At 47.5% G+C, this 16,121-nt stretch overlaps 1 protein-coding gene across 4 annotated transcripts in view; it reads left to right on the top strand.

The window, feature by feature from the left end:
- LOC115084403 (citrate synthase, mitochondrial-like) overlaps positions 1 to 16,121 on the top strand; it is a 307,904-nt gene that overhangs the window by 105,949 nt on the left and 185,834 nt on the right. For all 4 annotated transcript variants that reach the window (XR_003854548.1, XM_029589235.1, XM_029589233.1 and 1 more), the window contains one exon: positions 5,586 to 5,774. Coding sequence is in view for 3 of the 4 variants with exons in the window: in XM_029589235.1 (XP_029445095.1) it covers positions 5,586 to 5,774 (189 nt within the window). In the remaining variant the exon portion in view is untranslated. The remainder of the gene's footprint in view (positions 1 to 5,585; positions 5,775 to 16,121) is intronic.

The raw sequence follows: 16,121 nt of genomic DNA, 5'->3' as shown, positions 1-16,121 counted from the left end.
GGAGCCTCAGCCTTATCCATGGCCTTGGCTAGCTATTACGAGAGTGGATCCTTGGGCTGGCAGAATAGGGATCCAATGGGGAGGAGCCCCAGGGGACCCTTCCGATGGCAGGTGAGGCTGGAGGAGACCCGAGACCCTGCAGGACCTTCACCACCACCAGCCCTCATTCCCCATAGGTTGAGCCCTTGGGTACCGGAGCCAGCTGGACTTACGTGGGTCTCAGGCAGGTGGTGACACTCGCGTCTGGCAGGCAAGGATCTTGGCAGGCAGCATATCTCGTAGTCAGGCAGGCAAGGGTCTTGGCACGGAGGAACAGAAGACAGGAATCAGGAATCAGACGACGGAGAATCCAAACAGGAACTGGAGCCAGGAGTAGCCAAGGCAAGGCCTGAGAATAAGGCCCTGCCTTAAATAGTTGCAGGCTTGGGAGGAGGAGTCCGGGTCCCTCCCGCGGTGACCCCTAAAAAGGGGTCAGGTGGCGCACGTGCGTGCCTGGGAAGCCGGGATCAGGAGGAAGGCCAGGGCAGGAGACGCCTGTGTGCTGTCCTGCACGCGGCGTCGGAGTGGCGGCCCGGGAGGAAGACCGCGGTGCGGCTCGCCGGCCGCGACCACCGGCTGAAGCGAGTTTCCCAGGTCCGAGGAGGTGGAGTTGCCCATGCCAGTAGGTGGAAGAGTCTGGCTGCGGTCCCGTGATATTTTCGTTTCTGAATGACCAGCAACAAGACTAAAATTAGTTAATCACTAAAATGAGGTTCCTGAACATACCCAGATCAGTCCAGAAAAGTGAGGTGTGTATCCCGGCATCTGGGGCAGTAGGGGCAGCAGACCCAGATACGTGGCCGGATCCAGCTGATGTGGATACTAATGATCCTGATGAGCCCGATGACCCTCCTGTAGAGGGGGATGATCCCAGCGTGGTGTTTTTATTCAAGCAGGATGAGTTAAGACCCCTTATTCCCCAGGTCCTTGAAGTTCTGGGTCTTAAAGTTTCTAAAGAAGAGTCTGACAATGAGGGCATCAATCCAGTCCTCGACGGCATTAGGGGTCCCACAACATCTTTTCCTCCGGATTCCGGCTTGAAGGTGGGCAGAGCTATGGCAAAACTGTACCCGTTATCGTCTGATGTTTGGAGTTACTGAAGATTCCAAAGGTGGATGCCGCGGTCTCGGCAGTCATGAAAAAGACCACTATCTCGGTTGCTGGGGCAGCTGCGCTTAAGGATATGCAGGACCACAAGCTGGAGATCCAGTTGAAGCAAGCATTTGAGGTTGTCGCGCTAAGCCTTCGGGCAGCAGTTTGCGCTAGCCTCATGCAGAGGGCCTGTCTGTGTTGGGTCCAGGAGTTGGCTGCCAGGGCTGGTACGGGCGACAGTGGGGCTCTGCAGTTCGCCCGCCTAGAAGCAGGCATCATTTATGTTGCAGATGCTTTGTATGATCTGGTGAGGACCTCGGCAAGAGGTATGTTGTCCTTGGTGTCAGCGCGGTGTCTCCTCTGGCTGCGAAATTGGGCGGCAGATTTGTTTTCCAAGTCCCAGCTTTGTAATCTACCCTTTAAGGGTAGGCTCCTGTTTGGGGAGGATCTGGATCAGCTGGTAAAGCAGCTTGCCGAATCCAAGGGCAATCGGTTGCCGGAAGATAAAAGATCTTCTAAGAAAGTCTTCCCTCCTCGAGCTAGGTTTCGGGACTCTCGCCGCTTCAGAGCAGGTAGATACTCCACACTTCCTACTTCTAAACCTGCTTTGGGGCACCAGCAATCCTTTCAAGGGGGTTACCGGCCTGGAAGAGATTCGGGACATCTTGGTGCAGGAAGTAATAAAAACCCCCAATGAAGCCACGAGCACCCATTCCATTGTCGAAGCTGTCGGAGGCAGATTATCCAACTTTTACACGGAATGGGCAAGAATTACATCAGACCGCTGGGTCTTAGAAGTGATCAAAGACGGGTATGCACTGGAGTTCTCGCGCCCGGTCTGGGAGGTTTTTGTGGAGTCCCGAGTGGCCTCAAGTGTCAAGTGAGAGGTGATCCGGGTGACTCTACAACGACTTCTCGAGCTCAAAGCTATTGTCCCAGTTCCGGAGGCTCAACAGGGACGAGGTCGGTACTCAGTGTACTTTGTGGTCCCCAAGAAGGAGGGAATGTTTTGGCCCATCCTCGATCTGCAGAAGTTGAACCGTTCCCTTCAGGTTCTTCGCTTTCATATGGAAACCCTGAAGATAGAGATTGACGCGATTCGAAAAGGGGAATTTCTCGCTTCTCTGGACCTCACGGAGGCGTATTTACACATTCCGATCCGGCTGAATCACCAGAGGTTTCTGCGGTTCAAGGTCTTGGGACAACACGTCCAATTTCGAGCACTCCCATTTGGTCTCACAACAGCTCCTCGCATGTTCACCAAGGTGATGGTGGTGGTGGCCGCCTTCCTTCGTCAGGAGGGAATCTTGGTCCACCTGTACCTGGACGACTGATTCGCGTGAAGTCTCGGGAGGACTAAGAGAAATCGGTGCACATGGTGATGTTCACATTGCGATCCCTAGGTTGGATAATCCATGTGCAGAAGAGTCACTTGGAACCCACTCAGAAGTTGATTTATCTCAGAGCACAATTCGATACCTTGCTGGGCAAGGTGTTTCTAGCGGCGGATCGCATAGGGAAGTTGCACAAACAAATGCATTCCCTTCTTCGAAAGAACAATCCTACAGCGTGGCATCATCTTCAGGTCCTGGGCTCCATAGCTTCAACCTTGAACTTGGTTCCTTGGGCGTTCGCTCACTTAAGACCTTTACAGCTTGCGCTTTTGTCTCACTGGAGCCTGGTGTCAGAGCAGTTCCATCTACCAATGCCTCTACTTCCGGAATCCAGAGCCAGTCTCTCATGGTGGCTGTCACTGGACAATCTGGAACAGGGGGTAGATTTGGACACTCTGAATTGGCTGATAATCTCCACCAATGCCAGCCTCTCAGGTTGGGGGGGCGGTGTGTGCAGACAGGTCCGCCCAAGGGCTCTGGTCGGTGATGGAAAGATCCTGGTCCATAAACTGGCTCGAGACCAGGGCTGTACGTCTGGCCCTGCGGGCGTTTCTTCCCTGGATTCAGGGCAGAATGGTGTGAGTCTTCTTGGACAATGCGACAATGGTGGCATACATCAACCGACAAGGCGGGACTCAAAGTCCCACCGTAGAACTGGAAGTACGTCTTCTGTTCACCTGGGCGGAGCACCATATGGAGGGCATTGTCGCATCCCATGTCGCGGGAGTAGAGAATGTGCAAGCCGATTATATCAGCCATCAGCAACTAGACCCAGGGGAATGGGAACTATCTCTCGAGGCTTGGAATCTCATTTGCACCAGATGGGGAACTCCTCAGCTGGATCTGATGGCAACGCAGGCGAACGCAAAAACAGTTCAGCTTTTCAGCCGTCGCCGAGAACAGGGCTCAGTGGGCATAGACGCTCTCATGTGTCCTTGGCCCACGGGGATTCTTCTGTATGCCTTCCTGCCCTGGCCCCTCATAGGTCGGCTTTTCCATCACATAAAGCGGCACCGGGAAGGGTGATTCTGGTGGCACCGGAGTGGCCACATCGTCCGTGGTTCGCAGATCTGGTACACTTGGCTCTAGAGGGTCTACTTCAGCTGGCTCATCTAACGCATCTGCTCCGTCAGGGGCCCATATTTTCAGATCGGGAGGATCGCTTCTCTCTCGCGGCTTGGCTTTTGAGAGGTGACTTTTACGCTTGAGGGGTTATTTAGAACAAGTCATTTCCACCCTCCTACAAGTGAGACGTCCAGCTACCTCTATGAGCTATGTGAGAGTTTGGAAGCTTTTTGAGACGTGCTGTCATCAACATTCCTGCGACCCTTTAGCAGTGCATGTTCCTCAGGTGTTTGACTTTCTGCAACAGGGCCTCACTAAGGGCTTGGCGTTCAATTCCCTTCGTGTACAAGTTGCAGCTCTAGGTGCCTTGCGGGGAAACTTTGACGGCTGTTCGCTGGCAGCGCATCCGGATATTGCTCGGCTTCTTAAGGGGGGTCAAAGATTTGCGCCCTCCCATCCGTTCGGTGTGTGCGGATTGGAGTTTGAATTTAGTCCTGCGAGTTCTATGTGGCGCTCCTTTCGAGCCTCTTCGTGGAGTTTCCCTGAAAGATCTGACTTTGAAAATGGTGTTTTTCATGGCCATTTGCTCGGCCCGTCAGATCTCAGAGTTGCAGGCGCTGTCTTGTCGGGATCCTTTTCTTCAGATTTACGACGATCGGTATCGTTATGAACGGTTCCATTCTTTGTCCCTAAGGTGGTTTCAGCCTTTCATGTCAATCAAACTGTAGAGCTTCTGGGGTTCCCTAACTGGTCCCGGGAGTCTTCTCAGAACAGAGAACTTCATCTTTTGGATGTGCGGCCCGCCTATTGCGTTATCTGGAGGTTACCAATGACTTTTGACATTCCGATCATTTGTTTGTTCTCTTTGGTGGCCCAAAGAAGGGGACAAAGTGTCAAAGGCGACCATATCTTGGTGGATTAAGGAAGCCATTTGCGCAGCATACATAGCCCGAGGGTATCAGGTGCCTTTGGGTCTCAGAGCTCATTCCACTTGGGCTCAGGCTACTTCCTGGGCAGAATGTCAGTTACTGTCGCCTTAGGAGATCTGTAGGGCGGCTGCGTGGTCGTCTATTCACACTTTTACGAAACATTACCAATTGGAAGTTAATGTTAGCATGGGCTTCGGTACAGGTCAATACTGAGTGACTGCTGTTGGCACTCTTATTATGTAGTAGTGCCCAAAGTTCTAATTGTTCTGTTACTCCACCTGCTGATAGGGGTACACAACCCACTTTTCTGGACTGATCTGTAGTATTACTGGAACGAAAATTAGCAGGTAAGAACCAATGCTCATATTAATTATATGTTATTCAAAATTGACTCTTATTTTGAAAATTTTCCTCCTGTGAGGGCGAGACTATTCTATATAACAAACAAAGTAGCTGGGAGATGGGGAAGGACATGAGTAGAAAACATATTTATTTAAATTTATTTATTTAAAAACTTTTATATACCGGTATTAGTATGCATACATCATACCGGTTTACAATGTAACTTTAAAGGTAGAAATTACAATGAACAGGGAGGGCGAACAAGGAGGAGTATACAAAGAGCAGGAGGTGGAGGAATTAAAGCAATAAATAAAAACTGCAAGTAACTAGTTGCCCAGGAACCTGTGCTGTCATCTTTTCAGATCAAGGAAGTGACTTTTGCAAACTCACAATTCTAATACAAATAAATACTAACTTTTAATAACTTAGAAACGTTATTTGAAGTATTTTTTTCTTAAACACATACAATTCTTAACACTTGCAAACAATACTAGCCTTAAAAACTAATACACAATGTACACAGCCAGTAAAAAAACCTTTTAAGAAAAATATTTTTTTTTCAATATTTAAGTGTTGTTTTTTATCCCAGCAAGTCCAGTTTACCATCAGCAGATGAAGGTTCTGTAGTCAGTACTCTCTCTGATATCTCATTTTCTTCTTCCTCTACAGAAACAGTCTAAAGGTAATTGACTCACTATGGTTTATCACTTTGCATATTATGCAGGTTAACTGGTTATCTAAAGAATGGGCCAGGCGGTCTGATGTTCCTGAGTATGTGATGAAGATGATTGATAACATACCTAAAGATGTGCATCCTATGTCTCAGTTTAGTGCTGCTGTCACTATAATGAACAGGGAAAGCAAATTTGGAAATGCCTACTCAAAAGGAGTGAACAAAGAAAAATATTGGGAGGTATGAAATCTTTATTTTTACTATTTTTTTAAAAGAAATTTCAGAGTAATAGTCAATTCAGATGCAAATGGGATAAAATTTCCTTAGCTTAGTTGGGGCTTAGGCTATACATAACTCTGCCCTAATGTGAATTTTCAGCTGCCTAAAAATATGTGTGTAATTAATTGATTGCATAGCAGTGAAGAAACGGAGATCGGTGTATATGAAATGCCCTTTATTAGAAATTTGCCCGACTCTGGGCGAGTTTCGCTCTTTAGTCGAGAGCTGCCTTAGGGGCAACTAAAAACAAATATATTACAATTAAAAACACATACAGGGACTCATAAAATTAACATAAATCAACAAATAAAACACACATGAAGACGTGTTCCATCTCAAAACAGTGCACCATGTAATGTGTGACAAACATAATGGTGTACAAACAACAAAACGGTATATAGGATGGCAGAAAAAGAATGATCACAGAGTGCATGTGTAAAGTGTCATAAATTGACCTCATTGTGAGTTATACTATGTAAGCAGAGAGGAAAACTTGGTGTGTACAGAACACATGTTGATTAGAAATTGTGTAATAAATTTTCATTAAAAGTTACTTTTAAGGAAGTGCAATCCAACCAAATAAAAAATAAGTTTTAAAAGGCTTCTTAACGTCAACAGGGCTCATCACATGCCCGTAAGGTTGATGTTATTGTGTTAACGTATCCACTTTATGAATTTTTCAGTCTTATTCTAAAATTAGTCAAAGGAAAAGAGTATTCCCTATAAGATGGGATGAAATCAAAGTAACATTGGATACAATAAAAATGTAGATTACTTGAAAAATTCATTCAAATTAAAAAATTTAAAAAAAATTAAAAAATGCATAAATGAATAAAAAATGAATTATGTAAATAAAATGTAACAATAAAGTTGAATAAAAAGATTAAAACATTAAAAAAAAAAAAAAAAGGAAAGGTATAAGCTATTGAATACCCAAGAGAAGTGACATGGTATCTATTTATTGCAAACAAACTGTGCATGCTCAAAAGAATTGTATAGTGTTGGTAAAGAGGTAATAAAATGATTATACTTCAAAAAAATGTACCTGGTAGTGATCACATCGGTATGTTGCAGCATGTGTTTATGCAATGTGGCACAGGGAATGAAAGCCACCTAATGTTATGGTCCTTTTAACAAAAATATTAATATTTAGATCAGTATAATGCAATCACACTGCCATGGAAATATATGGTAACTGCAAACGTATAATAACAAGGTGGATCTCTGGCGAGTGTGGGCATGAAATTCCTGGATATCATCACAAAGGAAAGATTTACTTAATACTAACCATCCAAATATAACCCAAGCATCTATATTGTAAATGCCTAAAAAGGATAGACAGAATTGTTTGCATCCAGTGGACAAACTTCCAAATAAAATTACACATAGGTATGAGATGACATAATCAAAACTAATATGCCGGCTCATGTGGACTTGACAAAACACTAAAACTCCAAAAATGAATTCTTAAAAAGTGTGGAATGCTGACACTTGATCGCACTCGGGCATACGGCTCATTATTTGGGTTGTTATTACTAAATAAATCTTTCCTTTGTGATGGTATCCAGGAATTTCATGCCCACACTCGCCAGAGATCCACCTCGTTATTATACGTTTGCAGTTACCATATATTTCCATGGCAGTAATATATATACTCCCGTAGTGCCGAGTGACTGGAGAAGAGCGGTGGTGATCCCGCTTCATAAGAGTGGAAATAGAGAAGAGGCTGGTAATTACAGACCGGTTAGCCTCACCTCGGTGGTGGGAAAAGTAATGGAGTCGCTGTTAAAAGAAGGAATAGTGAGCTATCTACAATCGGAAGAATTGCTGGACCAGAGGCAGCATGGATTCACCAGGGGAAGATCCTGTCAGACAAATCTGATAGAGTTTTTTGACTGGGTAACCAAGGAATTGGATCAAGGAAGAGCACTCGATGTCATCTACTTGGATTTCAGCAAAGCTTTTGATACGGTTCCGCACAGGAGACTGGTGAATAAAATAAGAAGCCTAGGAGTGAGTGCCAAGGTGGTGACCTGGATTGCAAACTGGTTGACGGACAGAAGTCAATGTGTGATGGTAAATGGAACTTACTCTGAAGAGAGAGCGGTGTTGAGCGGAGTGCCGCAAGGGTCGGTGTTGGGACTGGTCCTGTTCAATATCTTTGTGAGCGACATTGCGGACGGGATAGAAGTTAAGGTTTGTCTTTTTGCGGATGACACTAAGATCTGCAACAGAGTGGACACGCCGGAAGGAGTGGAGAGAATGAGACGGGATTTAAGGAAACTGGAAGAGTGGTCGAAGATATGGCAGCCGAGATTCAATGCCAAGAAGTGCAGAGTCATGCATATGGGGTGTGGAAATCCAGAAGAACTGTGTTCGATGGGGGGAGAAGGGCTGATGTGCACGGGGCAGGAGAGAGACCTTGGGGTGATAGTGTCTAATGATTTGAAGTCGGCGAAACAATGTGACAAGGCGATAGCTAAAGCCAGAAGAATGCTGGGCTGCATAGAGAGAGGGATAACAAGTAAGAAAAGGGAAGTGATTATCCCCTTGTACAGGTCCTTGGTGAGGCCTCATCTGGAGTACTGTGTTCAGTTCTGGAGACCATATCTCCAAAGGGACAGAGACAGGATGGAGGCGGTCCAGAGAAGGGCGACCAAAAAGGTGGAGGGTCTTCATCAAATGACTTTTGAGGAGAGATTGAAGAATCTAAATATGTACACCCTAGAGGAAAGGAGGAGTAGGGGTGATATGATACAGACTTTCAGATACTTGAAAGGTTTTAATGATCCAAAGACAACGACAAACCTTTTCCATTGCAAAAAAATCAGCAGAACCAGGGGTCACGATTTAAAACTCCAGGGAGGAAGACTCAGAACCAATGTCAGGAAGTATTTCTTTACGGAGAGGGTGGTGGATACCTGGAACGCCCTTCCGGAGGAAGTGGTGAAGACCAAAACTGTGAAGGATTTCAAAGGGGCGTGGGATAAATACTGTGGATCCATAAAGTCGAGAGCAGAGCTTTCCAAACTGTGTGTCGGGACACGTTAGTGTGTCGCCTGCAGTGTGCAGGTGTGTCGCGCAAGCCCGGTCAACTCTGATGCGAGTTTGGGCTTTTTTTTTTCTAGAGATTCACTTTTTATTATTATTGGGTGATTTTTGCTGTCAATCGCGTTTTTTTGGGGGGCTTGGTGGGTGGAACGAGCCCAGCCATCCTTGCATTGGCTGCTGCTGCCGATGAGGCCTGGCCATGAGGAGTACTGACTGCAAGCAGCAGTGTCTGGTGATCATGGAAGGGAGTGAAGCACTTAACTGGCAACAATCAAAAAGACGAGGTACATGAGTGTGGGGGCCAGACATGTGCTTGAGGGGGAGAGATATGAGTGTGTGGGGGCCAGACATGTGCTGGGGGGAGGAGAGAGATGAGTGTGTGGGGGACAGACAATTTGTTTTATTATTGTTTCTCATAAATTATAACAATAACATGAATCTTGGAATATATATTTTTAATATAAATTTAAGGTTTTCATGAGATAGGTTGTGTCGTGAAACATTTTATTTATGTATATATTTAAGGAAACATTCATAAATTGTCGAAATATGTTTCGTTCGTTTAACCTTTAACCTCTGGTTTACTAGTAGACTGAATTACCGTGTCGTGAAATTATGTTTGTCTAAAAAGTGTGTCACCAACATGAAAAGTTTGGAAAGCTCTGGTCTAGAGGATGTGAATGAAGATTAGAGGCATTGGGGTGGCTTGAGGGAATGTTGGCTACTACCTGGAGATGAATATCCTTATTCAATAATGCGACTCCAACATTGCTCCATGCTTCAACGGCAAGAGGAAATGTGGAAAAAAGGATTTGCAACCACATAAAAGCAGGGGAGTAGCTTGCTTGTTACGGCGGTTACTACCCCAAACCAAAAAAATACCTGATACTTTACTTTCAACGCAAATCCAGCATAGCTCTCTGCTTCAACGGCAGGGGAGGAAGTTTGACACTTTACACATATCTAGCATAGCTCTCTGCTTCAATGGCAGGGGAGGACATTTTTGACAATTCACGCATATCCAGCATAGCCCTCTGCTTCAACGACAGGGGAGGAAATTTTGACAATTCACACATATCCAGCATAGCCCTCTACTTCAACGGCAGGGGAGGAAATTTTGACAATTCACGCATATCCAGCATAGCCCTCTGCTTCAACGGCAGGGGAGCAAGTCTGATATTTCACTTTCAGTGCAAAGCCAGCATAGTTCTCTGCTTCAAATGCAGGGGAGCAAGACTGATACTTCACTTTCAATGCATAGCCAGCATGGCTCTCTGCTTCAACGGCAGGGGGGAATGAAGAAAGGTGGATCTATATTCAGGCAACAATCAACAAAGACTGAATTACATAGTCTGAATAAACAGATAAGCATGGGTGTAGCTTGCTTATTGCGGTGGTTAATACCCCTAAGTAAATAAAGCTATTTCACTTACATGCAGGTCCAACACTGCTGTCTACATTAATGGCGGGGGTGGAAGAGAAATGGAATTAAAAAAGGTTACTAAGAGCCAAGAGAAACAGATAAGTATGTGAGAGAAAAAAAAAAGTGCGAAAGCTTGCTGGGCAGACTGGATGGGCCGTTTGGTCTTCTTCTGCCGTCATTTCTATGTTTCTATATTTCAGTATGATTGCATTATACTGATCTAAATATTAATATTTTTGTTAAAAGGACCATAACATTAGGTGGCTTTCATACCCTATGCCGTGTTGCATAAACACATGCTGCAACATACCGATGTGATCACTACCAGGTACATTTTTTTGAAGTATTATCATTTTATTACCTCTTTACCAACACTATACATTCCCTGTATGTACCCGGATCAGTCCAGACCATGGGTTAAGTCCCCGTTCCAGCAGCTGGAGACAGACCAAAGTTCTAAGGGCAGCCCATATAAGGACGGAACCCACCCTGGAACCCTCAATATTTGTCTGTCTCTAGCAGTTGGAACAGCTCTCCCTTTGGTTCCCTGTTTAGCTTGCCCTCTTGTTTCTTTCCTCTCCTTTCTCTGGGGCAAGCTCACGCAAGTACTCTTTAATTTACTTCTTAATTTAAAAAAAAAGAGATTTTTTTTTCTCTGACTGTGTTAGGGCAGACAGTTCTGTCTCCCTCGCTCTTGGGGTTCCTAGGGGGGCTTTGCCCCTTGATTTCTGTCAGCCTAGGTTCCCTTCCCGGTGACCTAGTGTGGGTGATACTCGTGGTGCCAGTCCCTCTCCCCACGTTTGTATCTGCTGCCGTGCCCCAAGATGCCCATGCCTCGGTGGAGCTTCAGGGAAGATTACATACCCCTGCCTCTGTGAATGCAGTGAATTATTTATGTGAATAAAACTGTTTCTCACAGGACAAGCAGGATGGTAGTCCTCACATATGGGTGACATCATCAGGATGGAGCCCAATCACGGAAAACTTCTGTCAAAGTTTCCAGAACTTTGACTGACCCCTACTGGCATGCCCAGCATGGCACTAACCCTGCAGCCAGCAGGGATCCCCCTTCAGTCTTCTTTTTTCCGCGCAGCAGTAGCCTTGCGGTTTACGAGCTCTGAACAGATTCCTGACAGGAATTTTCCTCACGGACTTATTTAAAATTGTTTTGCCCCACAGGGGTCCCTCCTCTATCTTTTCTCAGGCCGCGGTACTCCGGTAAGTTTTTCACTGTTTTTCGTCAATTACTGTCGAGTTTGGCCCTCACGGCCTACTGGCCGTCGACCGTACCGTGGCTCGATTTTTTCTATGGCCATGGCGTCGGGTTTTCGTCGGTGCCCGGACTGTACTCGCACCATGTCTATCACAGACCCTCATAGAATCTGTTTAATGTGTTTAGGCCATGAGCATGATGTCCTGACTTGCACCAAATGTGTCCTTATGACACCAAAAGGTCGAAAAGCCAGAATGGAGAAGATGGGACTCCTTTTCCGTGCTCACACCCCGACGCCGTCCATCACATCAACGTCATCAGAACCAGCACCAAAGTCGCTCCACCATCGACAACCGTCCAGTGACCGCCCGCCATCGATGTCTTCACGGCCATTGACTCCCGTTTCTCCCCCTCAAGATCGAGGGGATCGAAGGGAGAAACATCGCCATCGGCATTGTAAGTCTCGGACAGTCGAGGGAGCGAAATCATCGACCTCGCCACCGTCCGAGCCACCATCGAAGAAGCCCCATCCAGGAACGGCACCGACCACTCCTGCGACCGGGACATCGAGGCAACCCTCACCCGATCGGGGTTTGGGAGTCGCGATTCCATCTGTAAAGGTGGTCCCTCCGACTGTGCCTCAGCCTCCCTCTTCCGTCACGAAGCCGGAGCTGATTGCACCAGGTCTCCGGGAAGAACTGGACTGGCTGGTCCAGGAGGCCATCGACAAGGCGATGCATCAACTCCAGGTTCCTCCAGCACCGAGAGTGGAACCGGTCACCGACCCGATTCCAGCAGCGCTGGCACCGCTGCTATCCCGGATGGAGGTGCTCATGACTGCCCTTCCACCGGTAATTCCCGGGTCTCCGATGGCCCCGGTGCGCTCCCTGATGACAGCTTCATCGGGAGGAGAAACACCGTTTCGCATTCCTCCTTCGGGGTTATTGCCTCAGCCATCGATGCCATGCCGTCCTTCGCCACCGATTCATTCATTGTGAGCGATACGCACATCGGTGCCATCGATGCCTTCGATGCCGGCACTGATGTGCCCCAGGGCGTCCACAGTGCCCCCGGTGATTCCTTCGATTTTCTCGGAGCCTCAGCCGGGCCCTTCGGGTATCCAACCCCCTTCTTGTCTTACAGGTCAGCCTGCTGATCCTTATGACACCTGGGGTGATGATACTTCCACAGACACCGATGATTTACCTTCACCTCCTTCTCCTACTGAAAGTAGAAAGTGTTCTCCTCCAGAGGACCTCTCTTTCATTAATTTTGTGAAGGAAATGTCAGAATTGGTCCCTTTCCAGCTTCAGATGGAGCAAGATGATAGGCACCAGATGATGGAGCTTCTCCAATTCCTGGATGCCCCTAAAGTGATCACTTCTATTCCCATTCATCAAGTTCTTCTTGACCTCCTCAAAAAGAACTGGGAAAACCCTGGATCCATTGCCCCAGTACACAGAAAGGCTGACACTACTTATCTGGTACAGTCAGCCCCTGGCTTTCAAAAATCTCAGCTTGACCACCACTCAGCTGTAGTGGAATCGGCTCAAAAGAAAGCAAAAAGGACGAAACCACACTCCTCTACCCCTCCTGTCAAGGAACACAAGTTCCTTGACAATATTGGTTGTCGAGTGTTCCAAGGGGCCATGCTTATCTCCAGGATTGCTTCTTACCAGCTGTACATGACCCAATACAACAGGGTCATTTTCAAGCAAATACAGGACTTCTCTGAAACCCTGCCTGACCAATTTCAAGAACATCTTCAAACCTTTATCAACAAGGGGTTTGAGGCAGGAAAGCATGAGATAAGAACAGCTTACGATATCTTCGACACCTCCACTAGAGTGTCTGCAACTTCCATTTCGGCAAGACACTGGGCCTGGCTCAAGTCTTCTGACCTTCGCCCAGAAGTACAAGACAGGCTGTCTTACCTGCCCTGTATAGGAGATAATCTGTTCGATGAACAGATTCAGCAAATAGTGGCTGAATTAAAGGACCATCATGAGACCCTCAGACAGCTCTCATCGATACCTTCTGACTTCCCTTCTAGACAGCCCTTCAAGAAGGACTCTAAGAAGTCATTCTTCCGCCCAAGGAAGTACTGTCCTCCACCAACAAGGTCCCGAGTTACGAGGCCTTATCAGAAATCTCAGCCTTGCCAGCCCTGGAAGCAAAAGCCACAAGCAGCTCCCCAGCCGGGGCCTGCTTCAGGTTTTTGACGTTCCCTTGGAGAGCAGCAGCCAGGCATACCAGTGGGAGGTCGATTGTGCCACTTTCACGGCATGTGGCAATCAATCCCAACCGACCAATGGGTGCTAGCAATCATTGCTCAGGGTTACCACCTGAACTTTCTTGCTCTTCCACTGGAATCACCACCTCTACAAGCATGGAGAGTAACCGACCACTCTGTCCCTCTGGAGCAGGAGGTTTCCCTTCTTCTCCAGTTATGAGCAATAGAACTTGTCTCTCTTTCACAACAAGGCCTAGGGTTCTATTCCCGGTACTTTTTGTAATGTGCTTCTAAGGTAAATTAGTACAAAACAGTTCCTTTAGAGATTTATACTTCAGAAGCTGGGAAAGAAGTCAGGAATGCGAAAATTCAAATAGAAGAAAAATAGAAAATATGGTAAAATGGGGGGACAAGACTTTTTTTTCGATTTGTTAGTGATAAAAGGAAGTGCAAAACTGGCATTGTAAGACCCAAAGGTGAAGGGGAGAAATATGTAGATGCTGATGTGGAAAAAACAAAATTGCATAACAAATATTTTTGTTTGGTGTTCACTGTGGAAGGACCTTGAGCAGGACTAAATAAAACAAACACAAATAAGAGTGGAAGTGAGGTAAACCTCAATTGATTTTAGGACATTGTGTTCGTAAGGAGCTAACTAAAAGTAGATAAGGCAAAGGGGCTGGATGTGATACATCCGAGGGTAGTAAGGGAACTTAGAGATATTCTGGCAGCTCTGCTTGCTGACCTTTTCAATGTTTCTTTAGCGTTTGGAGTTGTTTCAGAGGACTGGAAAAGGACAGATGCGGTTCCTTTTCATAAAAGTGGAAGTAAGGAGGAGACTGGGATCTGCAGGTCAGTGTTATGGTTGTGGATCCTTGGCCGGGACGGGTGTTAGCACTACCACGGAGGGACGGTCAACCCAGCTGGAGCTTCACCTATACCAGCCCTTGTTCCCCGCAGATTGAGCCCTTGGATACCGGGGCCGGCAGGACTTAGGTGCGGGTTGCCTTGGTGTAGCAGGAGCAGTGAGACAAAGACGAGGTCAGCAGTCTGGGTCTGGGCTGGCAGCAGAGATGCAGAGAGTCCGATCTGGGGCAGGCAGCAGGCAGGCAGAGATGAGGAAACCAGGCTAAGGGTCGAGACGGGCAGCAGACAAGCGAAGAGAAGCAAGCCAAGGGTCAGTACCAGGAGATCAAGCCGAAGAGGAACTCGGGAACTGGAGTACGAAGGAAGGAACGAGGACCTGAGCGGAGCAGGGTCAGGAAATGGATCAGGAACTTCAGGAAGGAACCAAGAGGTGAATGAACGCAGCAGCTAGCACTCTGAGGAGACGACCTGTTGCCAAAGCAAGGGGCTGAAGACTGAGGCTGGGTTTAAATAGTCCTCAGCTTAGACGTCATCAGACGGGGCCGGACCAGTGTTTCTCGCCCCAGGCCCTTTAAGAGGCTGAGCCTCCCGTGCGCGCGCGCCTAGGGAGAGCTCTGCAGAAAGCAGGGCGGTGGTGTTCGAGCTGTATGGGAGGCTGCAGTCGGTCAGCCCCGTAGCGGGTGGCGCTGCGCCGGCCGGGAGGAGCGCCTGCTCGCAGCGGGAAGGTAAGGGGGGGGGGGGCTGGCCATGGTCTGCCGCGGCCGGAACCCACAACAGTACCCTCCTTATGCCCCCTCGCAGAAGGACCAGGCTTGTTGGGGTGAGTACGATGGAAGTTTTGGAGTAGGGATTTATCCATGATGTTTGATGATGGCTCCCAGGAATTTTTCTCGGGACCAAATCCCTCCCAGGAGATCAGATACTCCCAACGTCTCCGATTTCTTCTCACATTCAGGATCTCCTTGACTTGATAGACCAGGTCTTCTTCAGAGGCAATCTCCAGAGTCTCGGGTGGAGTAACGTGGAATGCAGAAAGCACCAATGGCTTTAGTAGTGACACATGGAAAGCATTATGTATCCACAGGCTAGTAGGAAGGCGTAGACGATAAGTTACGGGACCCAACCGGTCCGATGTATTTTGGAGCCAACCTCAAAGAAGGGACCTGAAGGCAAATGTGGCGGGTGCTGAGCCACACCCGATCCCCTGGGTTAAATGAAGGAGCCAGCCGGCGATGCTTGTCCGATGCTTGTTTAGTAGTCTTGGCAGCCTTTTGAAGGTTGGCGCTGGTGGAGTCCCATAACTTGTGGAGCGGCTGGGCCGTGAGCTGCGCCGCCGGGGAAGGTACCGAAGGGGCATGGGTAAAGAAGGTCTGAGTTGCTTACCGAAGACCACCTTGAAGGGAGAAGCTCCTGTAGTGGAGTGTACATGAGTATTGAGAGAGAACTCCACCTAAGGTAGTAACAAGGCCCAATTGTCGTGGCAGAACAGAGGAATGTCTTCAAACCCCGATTAACCCGTTC

The sequence above is a fragment of the Rhinatrema bivittatum genome, chromosome 2, assembly GCF_901001135.1.
Source record: "Rhinatrema bivittatum chromosome 2, aRhiBiv1.1, whole genome shotgun sequence".
Classification (NCBI taxonomy): Eukaryota; Metazoa; Chordata; class Amphibia; order Gymnophiona; family Rhinatrematidae; genus Rhinatrema; species Rhinatrema bivittatum.
Note: the sequence above shows the minus strand (reverse complement) of the source record. Positions and strands in the feature narration are given on the sequence as shown.